A 16205-nucleotide genomic window follows, 5' to 3' on the forward strand; every position below is an offset into this window, starting at 1 on the left:
ATATAATGCAACATGGCCGCCCAAACCGTATACACGCGACTGTGCGAATAAATATATAATGTAACATGGCCAGCCAAACCGTATACACGCGATTGTGAGGAATTTAACAATCTAACTGGCTGACAAACCAATCTAACAGCAAAGATTTGACCCCCTTTGGGGGGGGGGGGGGTTGTCAATCAAGTGTTTTCTTTACCCTAAGGCTACGCTTGTAGTGCCGGAGACGTCAGGCTGCGGTCGCTGGAAAAATCAAACTGAGACGACTTCCAGCGATCGCGACCAAGCCGTCGCGCCGCGCTTACTATAAGCGCACGCGACGGCGGCAATGCATTTGTTTTGACGCGATGTTGCGTCGCCGTCACTATAAGAGCAGCCTTACCCACCCCGTCCAGAGACCCAATAAAGGTGAGGGGGAGGGGGAGGAGGGGGCCCTGCCTGTGCAAACTCTCCCGGCACACACAGCGACAGGCAGAACGCAGAAGCCCTCCCAGGTGTCAGCTCACTGGGTGAAACAAACCACCTGAAACGGATGATTTAAAAATTCTTATAAGGTGTCACATTTTGGTATAAAGGGCACATAGCACCCAGACCTTGTAAACATGTCAATGCCACTAGTATCGCAGGAGGCAGCTCTGGTGGGACACGCAAGACATGGCCGGGGCAGCTCTGGTGGGACACACAAGACATGGCCGGGGCAGCTCTGGTGGGACACGCAAGACTTGGCCGGGGCGGCTAGGGTGGGACACGCAAGACATGGCCGGGGCAGCTCTGGTGGGACACGCAAGACATGGCCGGGGCGGCTCTGGTGGGACACGCAAGACTTGGCCGGGGCGGCTAGGGTGGGACACGCAAGACTTGGCCGGGGCGGCTCTGGTGGGACACGCAAGACATGGCCGGGGCAGCTCTGGTGGGACACGCAAGACTTGGCCGGGGCGGCTAGGGTGGGACACGCAAGACACGGCCGGGGCGGCTCAGGTGGGACACGCAAGACTTGGCCGGGGCGGCTCAGGTGGGACACACAAGACTTGGCCGGGGCGGCTCGGGTGGGACACACAAGACTTGGCCGGGGCGGCTCGGGTGGGACACACAAGACTTGGCCGGGGCGGCTCTGGTGGGACACACAAGACTTGGCCGGGGCGGCTCGGGTGGGACACGCAAGACATGGCCGGGGCGGCTCAGGTGGGACACGCAAGACTTGGCCGGGGCGGCTCAGGTGGGACACGCAAGACTTGGCCGGGGCGGCTCGGGTGGGACACACAAGACTTGGCCGGGGCGGCTCGGGTGGGACACACAAGACTTGGCCGGGGCGGCTCTGGTGGGACACACAAGACTTGGCCGGGCGGCTCTGGTGGGACATGCAAGACATGGCCGGGGCGGCTGTGGTGGGACATGCAAGACATGGCCGGGGCAGGTCTGGTGGGACATGCAAGACTTGGCCGGGCGGCTCTGGTGGGACATGCAAGACATGGCCGGGGCAGCTGTGGTGGGACATGCAAGACATGGCTGGGGCGGCTCTGGTGGGACACACAAGACTTGGCCGGGGCGGCTCTGGTGAGACACGCAAGACTTGGCCGGGGCGGCTCTGGTGGGACACACAAGACATGGCCGGGGCGGCTCTTACCTATGAAGCCGTATCCTTTGTGTTTGCCCGTGGTGGGATCCCGCGTCAGCATGCACGACTTGATCTTCCCGAAGGCCTCGAACACGCTCTTGATGTCGTCGTCCGACAGGTCCTGGTGCACGGAGGCCACGTAGATCCTGTTGAAGGAGCGCGCCTCTTCGGCCAGCTGGTCTATGATTGGCTGCGCTTGGCCGATATTACTGGGCCTGCCAACCTAAATAGGAAAGAAACCGCCGGGATCGAATCGGGTTTGAAGGTCTCAGAGAACACAGGAAAATGGGCAGACTGGGTCGGCCAAGTGATTCTCATCTTCACGACTATGAAGTATTCATAGTGGGATAAGCCTGGGCAGTAGCCACCCAAGCAAAAGTCCTCCAGTCCACCCAACTCCAATCCTCAAGGGCCACCAACAGGTCAAGTTGTAAGGATACAATAGAAAAAAACGAATGGCGCACAGCCAGGGAGCCAGGTGTGGAGTAAAAAAACTTTTCTTTTATTGCAGCATGATGAGAGACAAATTCACCCCCTTGGGGGACACAGATAGGGACCTCCTACGCGTTTCAGACCAACAGGTCCTTTATCAAGGAGTATATTTATACTCCTTGATAAAGGACCTGTTGGTCTGAAACGCGTAGGAGGTCCCTATCTGTGTCCCCCAAGGGGGTGAATTTGTCTCTCATCATGCTGCAATAAAAGAAAAGTTTTTTTACTCCACACCTGGCTCCCTGGCTGTGCGCCATTCGTTTTTTTCTATTGAATTCTCTGGACTCTGGATCCTTCTTGGCTTGCACGCCGGCAGAAAAAACCTGGAGATGACGTGAGTGGGGTTTATTGGCTTAGACTATTATAGTTGGGTTTGACAGCAAACAGTCATTATTATAACTACATGTCTTTATTATGCCTACCCACTCCCATTGGTATCTCCAGGGGTTATTAAGATTTATGCCTTTGGATGGAGTTACTGCGGGTTTGAGCACCCCAATTTCTTCACAAGTTGTAAGGATACCGCTGCTTTAGCACAGGGGCAGCAGTGGTTGACTGAACCACCTGTGCTGAAGCAGGGATATCATGAAAACCTGACCCTGAGGACTGGCGTTGGCCACTCCTGGCATAGCAGGTCCTTACTTGGTTAGTAAAGACTGACACTGGTCATTGCTGCTATATTGCATCAGCCCAGGAGGAGCCCATTGGCAGACGTTCATCCAGCACCGCCGGACTCCCTTATTCCACCGGACTTCTTCTTGGAAGGCTACTCCATTTCCAGGAAACAATGCTGAGAATGTACGCTACTGCAAGTTTGCACGGCTTTGGGGAAACGATGGCAGCCCGCCGCCCCGCAGGACCTCAGATTACGGCGTGGACGCCCGCGCACTGCGCCTGTTCCATGCACGGCCCTCACCTTTATATTTCGGCCCCCCAACATGACAGAGTTCATCTGCTCCAAAGCCAGCTGAGCCGCTTCAGGGACCTCGTATTCCACAAAGGCGAAACCCTGCAGAGGGAGGAAGGCCTGGTTATCTGGTTATCCTGTGCGCCGTATACCACACCAGGCCGGCGGCGCCTTGCAGAGCAAGAGAACACCCGTCTCTGGTTACAGGATCCTCCTGCAGACTTCAGCAGTGTAGGCGTGACAACCTGACTTCAAAGTGTGGCTTATTGCTACATAGCACTGTGCATATAATGCAGTGCCCCCCCCCACACTATTACATAGCACTGTGCATATAATGCAGTGCCCCCCCCCACACTATTACATAGCACTGTGCATATAATGCAGTGCCCCCCCCCACACTATTACATAGCACTGTGCATATAATGCAGAGCCCCCCCACACACTATTACATAGCACTGTGCATATAATGCAGTGCCCCCCCCACACTATTACATAGCACTGTGCATATAATGCAGAGCCCCCCACACTATTACATAGCACTGTGCATATAATGCAGAGCCCCCCCACACACTATTACATAGCACTGTGCATATAATGCAGAGCCCCCCCCACAAACTATTACATAGCATTAAGCATATAATGCAGAGCCCCCCAACAATATTACATAGCACTGTGTACATAATGCAGAGCCCCCCCACTATTACATAGCAGTGCATATAATGCAGTGCCCCCCCACACACTATTACATAGCACTGTGCATATAATGCAGAGCCCCCCCCACACTATTAAATAGCACTGTGCATATAATGCAGAGCCCCCCCCACACTATTACATAGCACTGTGTATATAATGCAGAGCCCCCCACACACTGCATTACATAGCACTGTGTATATAATGCAGAGCCCCCCCACACACTGTGCATATAATGCAGAGCCCCCCCACACACTATTACATAGCACTGTGTATATAATGCAGAGCTCCCCACACTATTACATAGCACTGTGTATATAATGCAGAGCCCCCCACACACTATTACATAGCACTGTGTATATAATGCAGAGCCCCCCCACACAATTACATAGCACTGTGCATATAATGCAGAGCCCCCCCACACACTATTACACAGCACTGTGCATATAATGCAGAGCCCCCCCCCACACACTGCATTACATACCACTGTGTATATAATGCAGAGCCCCCCACACACTATTACATAGCACTGTGTATCTAATGCAGAGCCCCCCCACACACTATTACATAGTACTGTGCATATAATGCAGAGCCCCCACACTATTACATAGCACTGTGTATATAAAGCAGAGCCCCCCCACACACTGTTACATAGCACTGTGTATATAATGCAGAGCCCCCCACACACTGCATTACATAGCACTGTGTATATAATGCAGAGCCCCCCCACACACTGTGCATATAATGCAGAGCCCCCCCACACACTATTACATAGCACTGTGTATATAATGCAGAGCTCCCCACACTATTACATAGCACTGTGTATATAATGCAGAGCCCCCCCCACACACTATTACATAGCACTGTGTATATAATGCAGAGCCCCCCACACACTGCATTACATAGCACTGTGTATATAATGCAGAGCCCCCACACACTGCATTACATAGCACTGTGTATATAATGCAGAGCCCCCCACACACTATTACATAGCACTGTGTATATAATGCAGAGCCCCCCCACACAATTACATAGCACTGTGCATATAATGCAGAGCCCCCCCACACACTATTACACAGCACTGTGCATATAATGCAGAGCCCCCCCCACACACTGCATTACATACCACTGTGTATATAATGCAGAGCCCCCCACACACTATTACATAGCACTGTGTATCTAATGCAGAGTCCCCCCACACACTATTACATAGCACTGTGTATATAAAGCTGAGCCCCCCCACACACTGCATTACATAGCACTGTGCATATAATGCAGAGCCCCCACACACTGCATTACATAGCACTGTGTATATAATGCAGAGCCCCCACACTGCATTACATAGCACTATGCATATAATGCAGAGCCCCCACACACTGCATTACATAGCACTGTGTATATAATGCTGAGCCCCCACACACACTGCATTACATAGCACTGTGCATATAATGCAGCGCTCCCCCCCCACACACTGCATTACATAGCACTGTGCATATAATGCAGAGCTCCCCACACACTGCATTACATAGCTCTGTGTATATAATGCGGAGCCCCTCACACACTGCATTACATAGCACTGTGTATATAATACGGAGCCCCCCCTCACACTGCATTACATAGCACTGTGTATATAATGCAGAGCCCCCACACACTGTTACATAGCACTGTGCATATAATGCAGCCTCCCCCCCCACACACTGCATCACATAGTGTATATAATGCAGAGCCCCCACACACGGCATCACATAGCACTGTGCAAATAAAGCAGAGCCCCCCCACACACTGCATCACATAGTGTGTATATAAAGCAGAGCCCCCCCCCACACACACACACTGCATCAGTGTGTATATAAAGCAGAGCCCCCCCCACACACTGCATCACATAGTGTGTATATAAAGCAGAGCACCCCCCCACACACTGCATCAGTGTGTATATAAAGCAGAGCCCCCCCCACACACTGCATCACATAGTGTGTATATAAAGCAGAGCCCCCCCCACACACTGCATCACATACTGTGTATATAAAGCAGAGAGCCCCCCACACACTGCATTACATAGCACTGTGTATATAATGCAGAGCCTCTCACACACTGCATTACATAGCACTGTGTATATAATGCAGAGCCCCACACACTATTACATAGCACTGTGTATATAATGCAGAGCCCCACACACTATTACATAGCACTGTGTATATAATGCAGAGCTCCCGACACACTATTACATAGCACTGTGCATATAATGCAGAGCTCCCCCACACACTATTACATAGCACTGTGTATATAATGCAGAGCTCCCGACACACTATTACATAGCACTGTGTATATAATGCAGAGCCCCCCACACACACTGCATTACATAGCACTGTGTATATAATGCAGAGCCTCCCCCACACACACTGCATTACATAGCACTGTGTATATAAAGCAGAGCCCCCCACACACACTGCATTACATAGCACTGTGTATATAAAGCAGAGCCCCACCCACACTATTACATAGCAATGTGCATATAATGCAGAACTCCCCCCCGCATTACAAAAACTGGAACAACCTACCGGAGACTCTCACATCCACCACCAGTTTAAGTTCTTTCAAATCTAAGGCTGTCTCATTTTAATCTGGTAATTGTAATTTTCATTACATAGCACTGTGTATATAAAGCAGAGCCCCCCCACACACTGCATTACATAGCACTGTGTATATAAAGCAGAGCCCCCCCCACACACTGCATTACATAGCACTGTGTATATAAAGCAGAGCCCCCACACACTATTACATAGCACTGTGTATATAAAGCAGAACCCCCACACATTATTACATAGCACTGTGCATATAATGCAGAGCCCCCCCACACTGCATTACATAGCACTGTGCATATAAAGCAGAGCCTCTCACACACTGCATTACATAGCACTGTGTATATAATGCAGAGCCCCACACACTATTACATAGCACTGTGTATATAATGCAGAGCCCCACACACTATTACATAGCACTGTGTATATAATGCAGAGCTCCCGACACACTATTACATAGCACTGTGTATATAATGCAGAGCCCCCCACACTATTACATAACACTGTGTATATAATGCAGAGCCCCCCCACACACTATTACATAGCACTGTGCATATAATGCAGAGCTCCCCCACACACTATTACATAGCACTGTGTATATAATGCAGAGCTCCCGACACACTATTACATAGCACTGTGTATATAATGCAGAGCCCCCCCCACACACACTGCATTACATAGCACTGTGTATATAATGCAGAGCCCCCCCCCACACACACTGCATTACATAGCACTGTGTATATAAAGCAGAGTCCCCCCCCCACACTGCATGACATAGCACTGTGTATATAATGCAGAGCCACACACACACACTCAATGACATAGCACTGTGTATATAAAGCAGAGCCCCACACACACTGCATGACATAGCACTGTGTATATAAAGCAGAGCCCCACACACACTGCATGACATAGCACTGTGTATATAAAGCAGAGCCCCACCCACACTATTACATAGCACTGTGCATATAATGCAGAACTCCCCCCCGCATTACAAAAACTGGAACAACCTACCGGAGACTCTCACATCCACCACCAGTTTAAGTTCTTTCAAATCTAAGGCTGTCTCATTTTAATCTGGTAATTGTAATTTTCATTACATAGCACTGTGTATATAAAGCAGAGCCCCCCCACACACTGCATTACATAGCACTGTGTATATAAAGCAGAGCCCCCCCACACACTGCATCACATAGCACTGTGTATATAATGCAGAGCCCCCACCCACACACTGCATTACATAGCACTGTGCATATAATGCAGAGCCCCCCCACACACTATTACATAGCACTGTGCATATAATGCAGAGCCCCCACGCACACACTATTACATAGCACTGTGTATATAGAGCAGAGCCTCGCACACACTGCGTTACATAGCACTGTGTATATAAAGCAGAGCCCCCCCCACACACTGCATTACAGTGTGTGTATAATGCAGAGCCCCCCCCACACACTGCATCACATAGTACTGTGTATATAAAGCAGATCCCCCCCCACACTGCATTACAGTGTGTATATAATGCAGAGCCCCCCCACACACTGCATTACATAGCACTGTGTATATAAAGCAGAGCCCCCACACACTGCATTACATAGTGTGTATATAATGCAGAGCCCCCCCCCACACTGCATTACATAGTGTGTATATAATGCAGAGCCCCCCCACACACTGCATTACATAGTACTGTGCATATAATGCAGAGCCCCCCCCACACACACTGCATTACATAGCACTGTGTATATAATGCCGAACCCCCCCCCACACACTGCATTACATAGCACAGTGTATATAAAGCAGAACGCGCACACACACTGCATTACATAGCACTGTGTATATAAAGCAGAGCCCCCCCCACACACACTGTGTGAAGATTGAGATAATGTGTGTGGCTATCACCTCCATTTTGGCCTAACCGCCATTTTGAGTGTTTGCTTGTATGTATGCTTATTTGTTTCATTCGTGTGAATGTTTGATTCTGCAGAGTATCACTCCTAGATGTAACTCACCCTTGTGTAATTCCTACAAGGCATGCAAGAATTGAAAATGCATTCGTAAGAGGTTTTCCTGTCTTAGATATTTCTGCTGACTTTAGGTTCTGTTATCTGACAGATACAGTAACACACAGGGCTGGACACAGTAACTCCCTTATGTCACAAGGTTAAGGGCGGCCCACTACTATGGTATATAGGATAAGAATATAGCAATGTAAAGCATATTTATATATCAATATGTATTTTTGTATAGGTCATCATATAGTTTTTATCTCTAAGCCAGCCCCTTTAAAGGGGCGTATTACTCATTTTGAAATGTATAAAAATGTGATACCAGGCAATATGTTGGCAGAGGCCTGAGTTCCTTGTTGGAATTCTTTTCTCTCAAATTGTGCCATGGTTCTGATAAACTCACCTGTTACGTTGAACCCTTTGACTCATTGATTTTATTTCTGCGCTTTGACAGATGGCGGCCCTTGAATAGGGACCCAACACCTCGGGAACAGGAGACCCAGACGGAGCAGCTGCCTACATTACTCAAACGTGTACACTTGGAATAAGGTATGGCTTTATCCTTTTTAACAGAGAAAGCCGTTAGATTAATTGTTTGAGTAATCTGTAGACAGTTTGTTCTTTATGGGCAACCTACCTGAGTGACGGGACACCCTGTACCACATGAGTTTATAAATATTATACTGATCAGGTATTGTTATTGTTGTTTTATATTATTGCCATAAACTCAGGTTATACCGTTTGCCGCTAAACGGCAGGGCCAAGTAAGGGCCCGGAAGGTATAATAATTAATAAGGTGTTAAGTCTCCTAGAACTTGGGAAGAGAACTATTGTTAAGGAACAGCAGGTAACTATTTTTAATACCACTGATTCTTAACTCTATATTCTACTTATATTATACCAAGGGTTGGGGCACCTTATTGGAACCCGATCGACTGGCGTTGATCGGGGATAGGTCAGATTATACCGTGTGCCGCTAAACGGCAGGGCCAAGTGAGGGCCCGGAAAGTATAATACTAAAGTTAATAAGGTGGTAAGTCTCAAAAAACTTGGAAGAGAAAATTTTGTTAAGGAGCAACAGGTGACTATTTTATTTTTTAATACCACTGCTCCTTAGCTCTATATTCTACCAAGTAGTGGGCACCTTATTGGTACACGATCGACTGGCGTTGATCGGTGTAAATACAGGAGAATTATGGGGAACCTACATTCTCAGTCGCCGGCGAAGGGTACGTCCCTTGAAATTATGTGTGGACTTTAAGGCAATCAAATGTTTTAAAATTGGATATTTAGTGACGCAGAATATATAAAATAAGAAGGAAAATAGCTGCAGCATTAGTGGACCCCCCTTTTCCTCATCCCCCTTCCCTCACCCTTTTTCACTGAAAGGTCACAGGACTTGCATGTCTGTGAGACATGGAAGTTAATTATTAACCTAGGAAGAAATGGCTTGAATTTAAGAATGTTAAAGTAGTTTTTTAGGAATGAATGCAATAATACTGCATGGAAAAAGAAGGGGACATCCTCTTTAAATGTTTTTTGTTTGTTTTTATCTTAGAAAGCTCATAGAAACTAGTTTGATGGCATAATAATATACATGTCATGAAGTGAAGTGTTTGTGTGTCACTCTGATAGTTAATGTATGTATGCATGTATGTATGCATGCCTTTATTCATATAGCGCCATTAGTGTACATAGCGCTTCACATTGTCACTTGTTGTACTAATCATAAAAATAACAAATAATCTCTTGTAAAAGGGTCATTTAAGTCTAACCCTTTTGTCAAAGTGTATTAAGCCTGCTGCCATTTACAAGGCATGATAGTAGCATTTAAAATAAACATAGGAAGCATTGTATGTTGCAGTTTTGTTAATTGCCGGTAGAAAGTAGAATGAATGTTGATGGAAGATAAACTCTCAGAGAGTGTGTGTGGGTGTGTGTAAGAAAGATAAGGAATTAGAAATATATAGTAAATAAAACAATAAGATTTTTGTTTTATAGGAAGGGTTGCAGAGATTGTTTTGTTTTTGTTTTTTAGTTATCAAGGTTTCTCTGTTCAAACTTATAATAGGAAACTAACGGTTTGTTTTCTTAAACACACTGCTCGTCTTATTTTTGAGCAACAGTCATTTAAAAAAGGGAAGGTTAAAAGCAGCCAAGCGGGCTGGCCCCCCTCCTGCAGCTTAAGGAATGTACAAAGACCACGTTCCAGACATGAAAAGTTAACTAGAAGCTGAGAGGAAAAAAAAAATGTTTAAAAGCAGCTTAGTTATAGTATGGGGAAAGAGAATGATTCTGTAATGTATTTATTTTTGGACTGAGTTTGCAGGGTCAAACAGGTCTGTTTTGGGTTTTTATCTTATTTTTTGTAAAGTTCATTTTGCTCTGTATCAGAGAAGTGTGAAATTATGCTTATTTATTGTGCTTTCTGTTTTTTCTATCGATTTTAGGATAAATACCTCATAGTTTATGGGCGTCTCCCCACAACAGTACTGGGTACGTCTGGTCTGCTGCACCAGTATGGGTTAAATTATTTCCCAATGCTGCCCTCCCCAGAATTGGCCAATACCCACTCAGCAGAAATGCTTTAGATGGCATAGCCCCTATTATGTAGGAATTATTACAAGGGGTTATAATCCCCACATGCAGTATCCAAATTACCTCTACGCAGAAACCAGTAAACACATTTCAATTCTATTTGTTCTAATTAGGAGATGTTTGTTTTAATTCTATTTGTTATAATTGTTTTATTAATAATACAATAATATTTAATATGTTTTTCCGTATTTGAATAGTGTCAAAAGTATACTCAGTACTTCACAAAGTGTACGATATAAACGAGTAAGCATAAAGTCACATATGAAATCATTTTTTCTTTAAAGTTAACTGCATATGTGAGGATTTTTTTTTAGAACTTTTAACCATTACCTCTCCTTTCCCCCCAAAAGGTGTCTCAATTTGAACCCTGATCTATAGCCTCTCATTTTAAAGAATGCAACTGTAGGCTATCCAGATTTTATTTTTTAAAGCAGTAGCTATTGTCAAATTCATGATATATATATATATATATATATATATTTAAATCTCAAGCTGCTGATGTTTTAAATACCATCATTCTTTATGTCGTATATTGTTCAAATGTCATAGGATTTGCATATGAACAAAAGAGAGGACAATTTATATGATTTTCCATAACACACCTGTCTATATGCGGACTCTGCCTATTTTGTTCATTGCAACATTACCTTATGTGTGTTGTTTTGTTATTTATCCTTGAACATTTCTTGCCGATATGACTCCATTCATACTGTGTTGTGTTTTGGTGCTGTCTACTCATTGCTACACATAGCAACATGTTATTTCATGAATATTCATGTAGAGAGGGATATACCCCTCCTCTTTACATTTTCCAGCATAACTATTGGATAGCTTTATTTTGAGCCTGTTTGGGAACTAAGTATTAATGTGATAAGCTGCTACTACGCAGTGTTTTGTGGTGAAGCTAATTAGCATCGTTAGTATATTATGGACACTGGCCCCTCATGTTCTGATAGGGCTTTACACTCGTGTTCATATTAGCATTTTTGTTTACCGTATACTGTCTGTTTCGTTCACATGGGGACTCCCTTATTTATGGTTTATTAGTTGTCATTTTATGCATTTCGTCAGTTTTTTGCTTGTAAAAAACTTGTATACATTTTAGTTGTGTTATAGTTAAGTTAATGTGGATATTTCCCATTTGGTCTGTAATAAATTTGATATTAGTGGTATTAGTTATTTAACTGGTACTTTATGTATATTTTACAGTTTACAATGAGTGCAAGCTTTAGGGACTTTTAGTGACAACCTCTTGTCACTTATCAGTGTTCTCTTACGATACTTTCCTATGCACCGTTGATTTCTTTCTTTTGTAGTTGGTGAGCAAAGTGTTTTAGTGGTTTTTTTATATACGGATGCCAAGATAGTGGTGAAAAACAAAAATAAATTGTGCTGATACTAAATTATAGTGGCTAAAAGCGCTCTCCTTGTGCTTTTATTAATGAAATGTTTAAGTCTCTCCAAACTTAGGTGCAGCTTATACAGTCTACCAAGGAGAATACAAAGCAGCATCATCGCAAGAAAAAAGTGCCGGCACCACCGTAAACAGCTAACAAAGACAAAGAATCATCAAAGCCAGTGTTTTTGACCAACAGTTAGTGTATCTAGGCACAATAATCCTAGAACATTTAACCACAGAGGTATTAAGACTTCAGGCAAGGCCCGGTCTTAAACGAACAATTTATTTTTTCTGGACTCAATATTATTTTTTTATGCTTTAGAGTGTGTTTTTAAGATGTGTGCCCCACTAGGCAAGATCAGCCTACGCCAACCAGATGATGACAAGGGATGATCAGTTTTGAAATATTTGTAATGTTTATTGTTTTGTGGTCACATAATTTCGCAGAAAACCATACAATCTTGCACAATACTACACAGGTTAATGGGTCACATGGGAATATATACAGTACAATGATTCCCTGCCATACTCTAGTGGCCCCCAATGACGTAAGAGAGATTTACATGTAACCCCTTGAGTAGGGATACCTTACACTAATGCCGAATTTAAAAAAATGAAATGTTAATTTGAATTTGTTTACAGGGAACTTTTTCTAAACTTTTAAACCGAATTCCACTGGTAAATGAGGTTCTTGTAGGTGGACTTTACACTGGGAACAACAAATCAATTTATGGGTCAGGTGTCTCCACCAACCAATGAAACTTGTATGAAAATGTATTTACAGCCCTGAACTAAAAATTTACAGGGAGGATGTGGCCTTAATTTTTCAGTTTTAATTAAGATAGTAAAAGGTGCTTGCACAAATTCTAGTTTACCTAGGGGAGTGTATTGGCTTTGAAAAAATGGGCCTACAGAGTATTACCATGTGGTTGGGCGGGGTCTTGCTATCTAGGTACAATTGTACCTGCCTTTACAATAACCCACTGGCAGGATCAGGAATAGCAGAGCCACTTCCAACGCACAGGGGTTGAAAAGTAATCTATGGAAAGAACAATTTTGGGCTAGCTTATTTCCTAATGTAGGAGTTGGGTTGCAATATGACAGGCTCAATGTACTTACGGATGTACTGGATGATGTTCTCAATCATACAACTACATTCATTAATTTACTTAATCAAGAACAGGGCTCTGTCCTGGGACCCCTTCTCTTTTCTCTGTACACACTCTCTCTAGGTGACCTAATAACATCTTTTGGGTTTAAATATCACCTCTATGCTGACGACACACAAATATACTTTTCAACACCCGACCTTACACCTGCTATACAGACCAAAGTTTCTGAATGTCTCTCTGCTATATCATCCTGGATGGCCCTCCGTCGCCTTAAACTCAACATGGCTAAAACAGAGCTCCTCATACTTCCTCCCAAACCCGGCCCTACTACCTCCTTCCACATTACTGTTGGAACTACAATCATTTCACCCAGTAGCCCAAGCACGCTGACTAGGGGTCACACTCGACTCCTCTCTCACATTCGCCCCTCACATTCAAAACATTTCTAAAACTTGTCGCTTTTTCCTCCGCAATATAACAAAGATATGCCCTTTCCTCTGTTGCTCGACTGCTAAAACTCTGACTCAGGCCCTCATTCTCTCCCGTCTTGATTACTGTAACCTACTGCTGTCCGGCCTTCCTGCCTCTCACCTGTCTCCCCTACAATCTATCCTAAATGCTGCTGCCAGAATCACTCTACTCTTTCCTAGATCTGTCTCAGCATCTCCTTACATCTCAGCCCTAATTTCTCGCTATGCACCATCCCGACTCTTGCGTTCTGCTCAAGGATGTCTTCTTTCTACCCCCTTTTTATCTAAAGCCCTCTCCCGCCTTAAACCTTTTTCACTGACTGCCCCACACCTCTGGAATGCCCTTCCCCTCAGTACCCGACTAGCACCCTCTCTATCCACCTTTAAGACCCACCTTAAGACCCACTTGCTTAAAGAAGCATACGAATAGCACTGTGAACATTCTGAACACATGATACATAAAGCTTGGCCCCCTGCAGACGCACTTACCAGAACTCCCTCCTACTGTCTCTGTACGTTCTCCCTACCTACCAATTAGATTGTAAGCTCCTCGGGGCAGGGACTCCTCTTCCTTAATGTTATGTTTATGTCTAAAGCACTTATTCCCATGATGTGTTATTTATATTATCTGTTATTTATTCGATTACCACATGTATTACTACTGTGAAGCGCTATGTACATTAATGGCGCTATATAAAGACATACAATACAATACAATACAACAGGTACAGATTAGATTAATGGCCCTACAGATTAGAATGGCTCTGGACTATATTTTAGCATATGTGCCCTAGTTAAAGAGCAATGTTATGTTATTTAGAGATCAAAGTGGTAAGATTGAGCATGAGGTAGAGAAGATCGCAGAGATACAGGAGAGATTAAGGAAAGGCGGAGATGAGAGGTGGGTCCCGTTAGGAATTACCAAGTTGGTTGTTTTTCTAGAAGCGAAACTAATGAATGGATTTGTCTGTGTGCTTGCAGTTCTGATTGTTTTGTATGTCTGTGCCATGTGCAGTAAATTCATACTGCATAGGTGTGTAACACCCTCTACCCAGGCCATGCCACTGATCACAGACGACACTACGGAAGATGCAATCTCAGAAGGAAAAGTCAGTCCTCCTCAATGGAATACAGATGAAGATGATGGCAGAAAGACCAACCTGGCTGATATGATAAGCAAGCAGCTCTGTGAGTTTCCAGAACTATCAAAGCCATGCAAATTTGGGCCCTACAGGCCAGCGCAACGTTTCTGGAGTTTAATCTGAAATTATCCTTAAAAGACTATGTTTTAAGAATAAAAAGAGAGGACTGTGAAGATTGAGATAATGTGTGTGGCTATCATCACCTCCATTTTGGCCTAACCGTCATTTTGAGTGTTTGCTTGTATGTATGCTTATTTGTTTCATTCGTGTGAATGTTTGATTCTGCAGAGTATCGCTCCTAGATGTAACTCGCCCTTGTGTTATTCCTACAAGGCATGCAAAAATTGAAAATGCATTCGTAAGAGGTTTTTCCTGTCTTAGATATTTCTGCTGACTTTAGGTTCTGTTATCTGACAGATACAGTAACACACAGGGCTGGACACAGTAACTCCCTTATGTCACAAGGTTAAGGGCGGCCCACTACTATGGTATATAGGATAAGAATATAGCAATGTAAAACATATTTATATATCAATATGTATTTTTGTATAGGTCATCATATAGTTTTTATCTCTAAGCCAGCCCCTTTAAAGGGGCGTATTACTCATTTTGAAATGTATAAAAATGTGATACCAAGCAATATGTTGGCAGAGTTCCATGTTGGAATTATTTTCTCTCAAATTGTGCCATGGTTCTGATAAACTCACCTGTTACTTTGAACCCTTTGACTCATTGATTTTATTTCTGCTCTTTGACAACTGCATTACATAGTGTCACGGTAGCTTATGACAAGATATAATGAACACCAAATATCTGGGTTGAACTGAACGAGGCTTAGATATAATAAAATATAATTTATTCCTTAAATAAGGTGAACACAGCAATATAGTACAATTAACAGGCAAGAAGATAACACTTACTTAGGGTTGGGGAATGGAGAAGTATCCAATAGCAATTCTCCAGTAATCCAGTGACATTCAAGATGGTATCAGAAGCACAACTCCAGCATAACTAAAAACTGTAGGGTTGACACAGTTTATATACCTGTGCAACCCTATTCTTAACATTGAACACAGCCTATTGGTGAACAATTATCTGCATCCACTCTCTAATGTGGAGACACAGACTAACAGATGCCCTCAGGTAACAATTAAACTGGCAGAGTTTGTTGATTGACTAATACTTAATCCCTAGACAT

General features: G+C 44.3%; 1 protein-coding gene across 6 annotated transcripts in view; it reads right to left on the bottom strand.

Annotated features, from left to right (window-relative positions):
* Positions 1-16205, bottom strand: part of PUF60 (poly(U) binding splicing factor 60) — an 80152-nt gene that overhangs the window by 18487 nt on the left and 45460 nt on the right. For all 6 annotated transcript variants that reach the window (XM_075581126.1, XM_075581125.1, XM_075581121.1 and 3 more), the window contains 2 exons: positions 3021-3113; positions 1622-1835 (listed from right to left, as the gene is read on the bottom strand). In XM_075581126.1, coding sequence (XP_075437241.1) covers positions 1622-1835; positions 3021-3113 — 307 coding nt within the window. The remainder of the gene's footprint in view (positions 1-1621; positions 1836-3020; positions 3114-16205) is intronic.

Source organism: Ascaphus truei, chromosome 2, assembly GCF_040206685.1.
Source record: "Ascaphus truei isolate aAscTru1 chromosome 2, aAscTru1.hap1, whole genome shotgun sequence".
In the NCBI taxonomy this organism is placed as follows: Eukaryota; Metazoa; Chordata; class Amphibia; order Anura; family Ascaphidae; genus Ascaphus; species Ascaphus truei.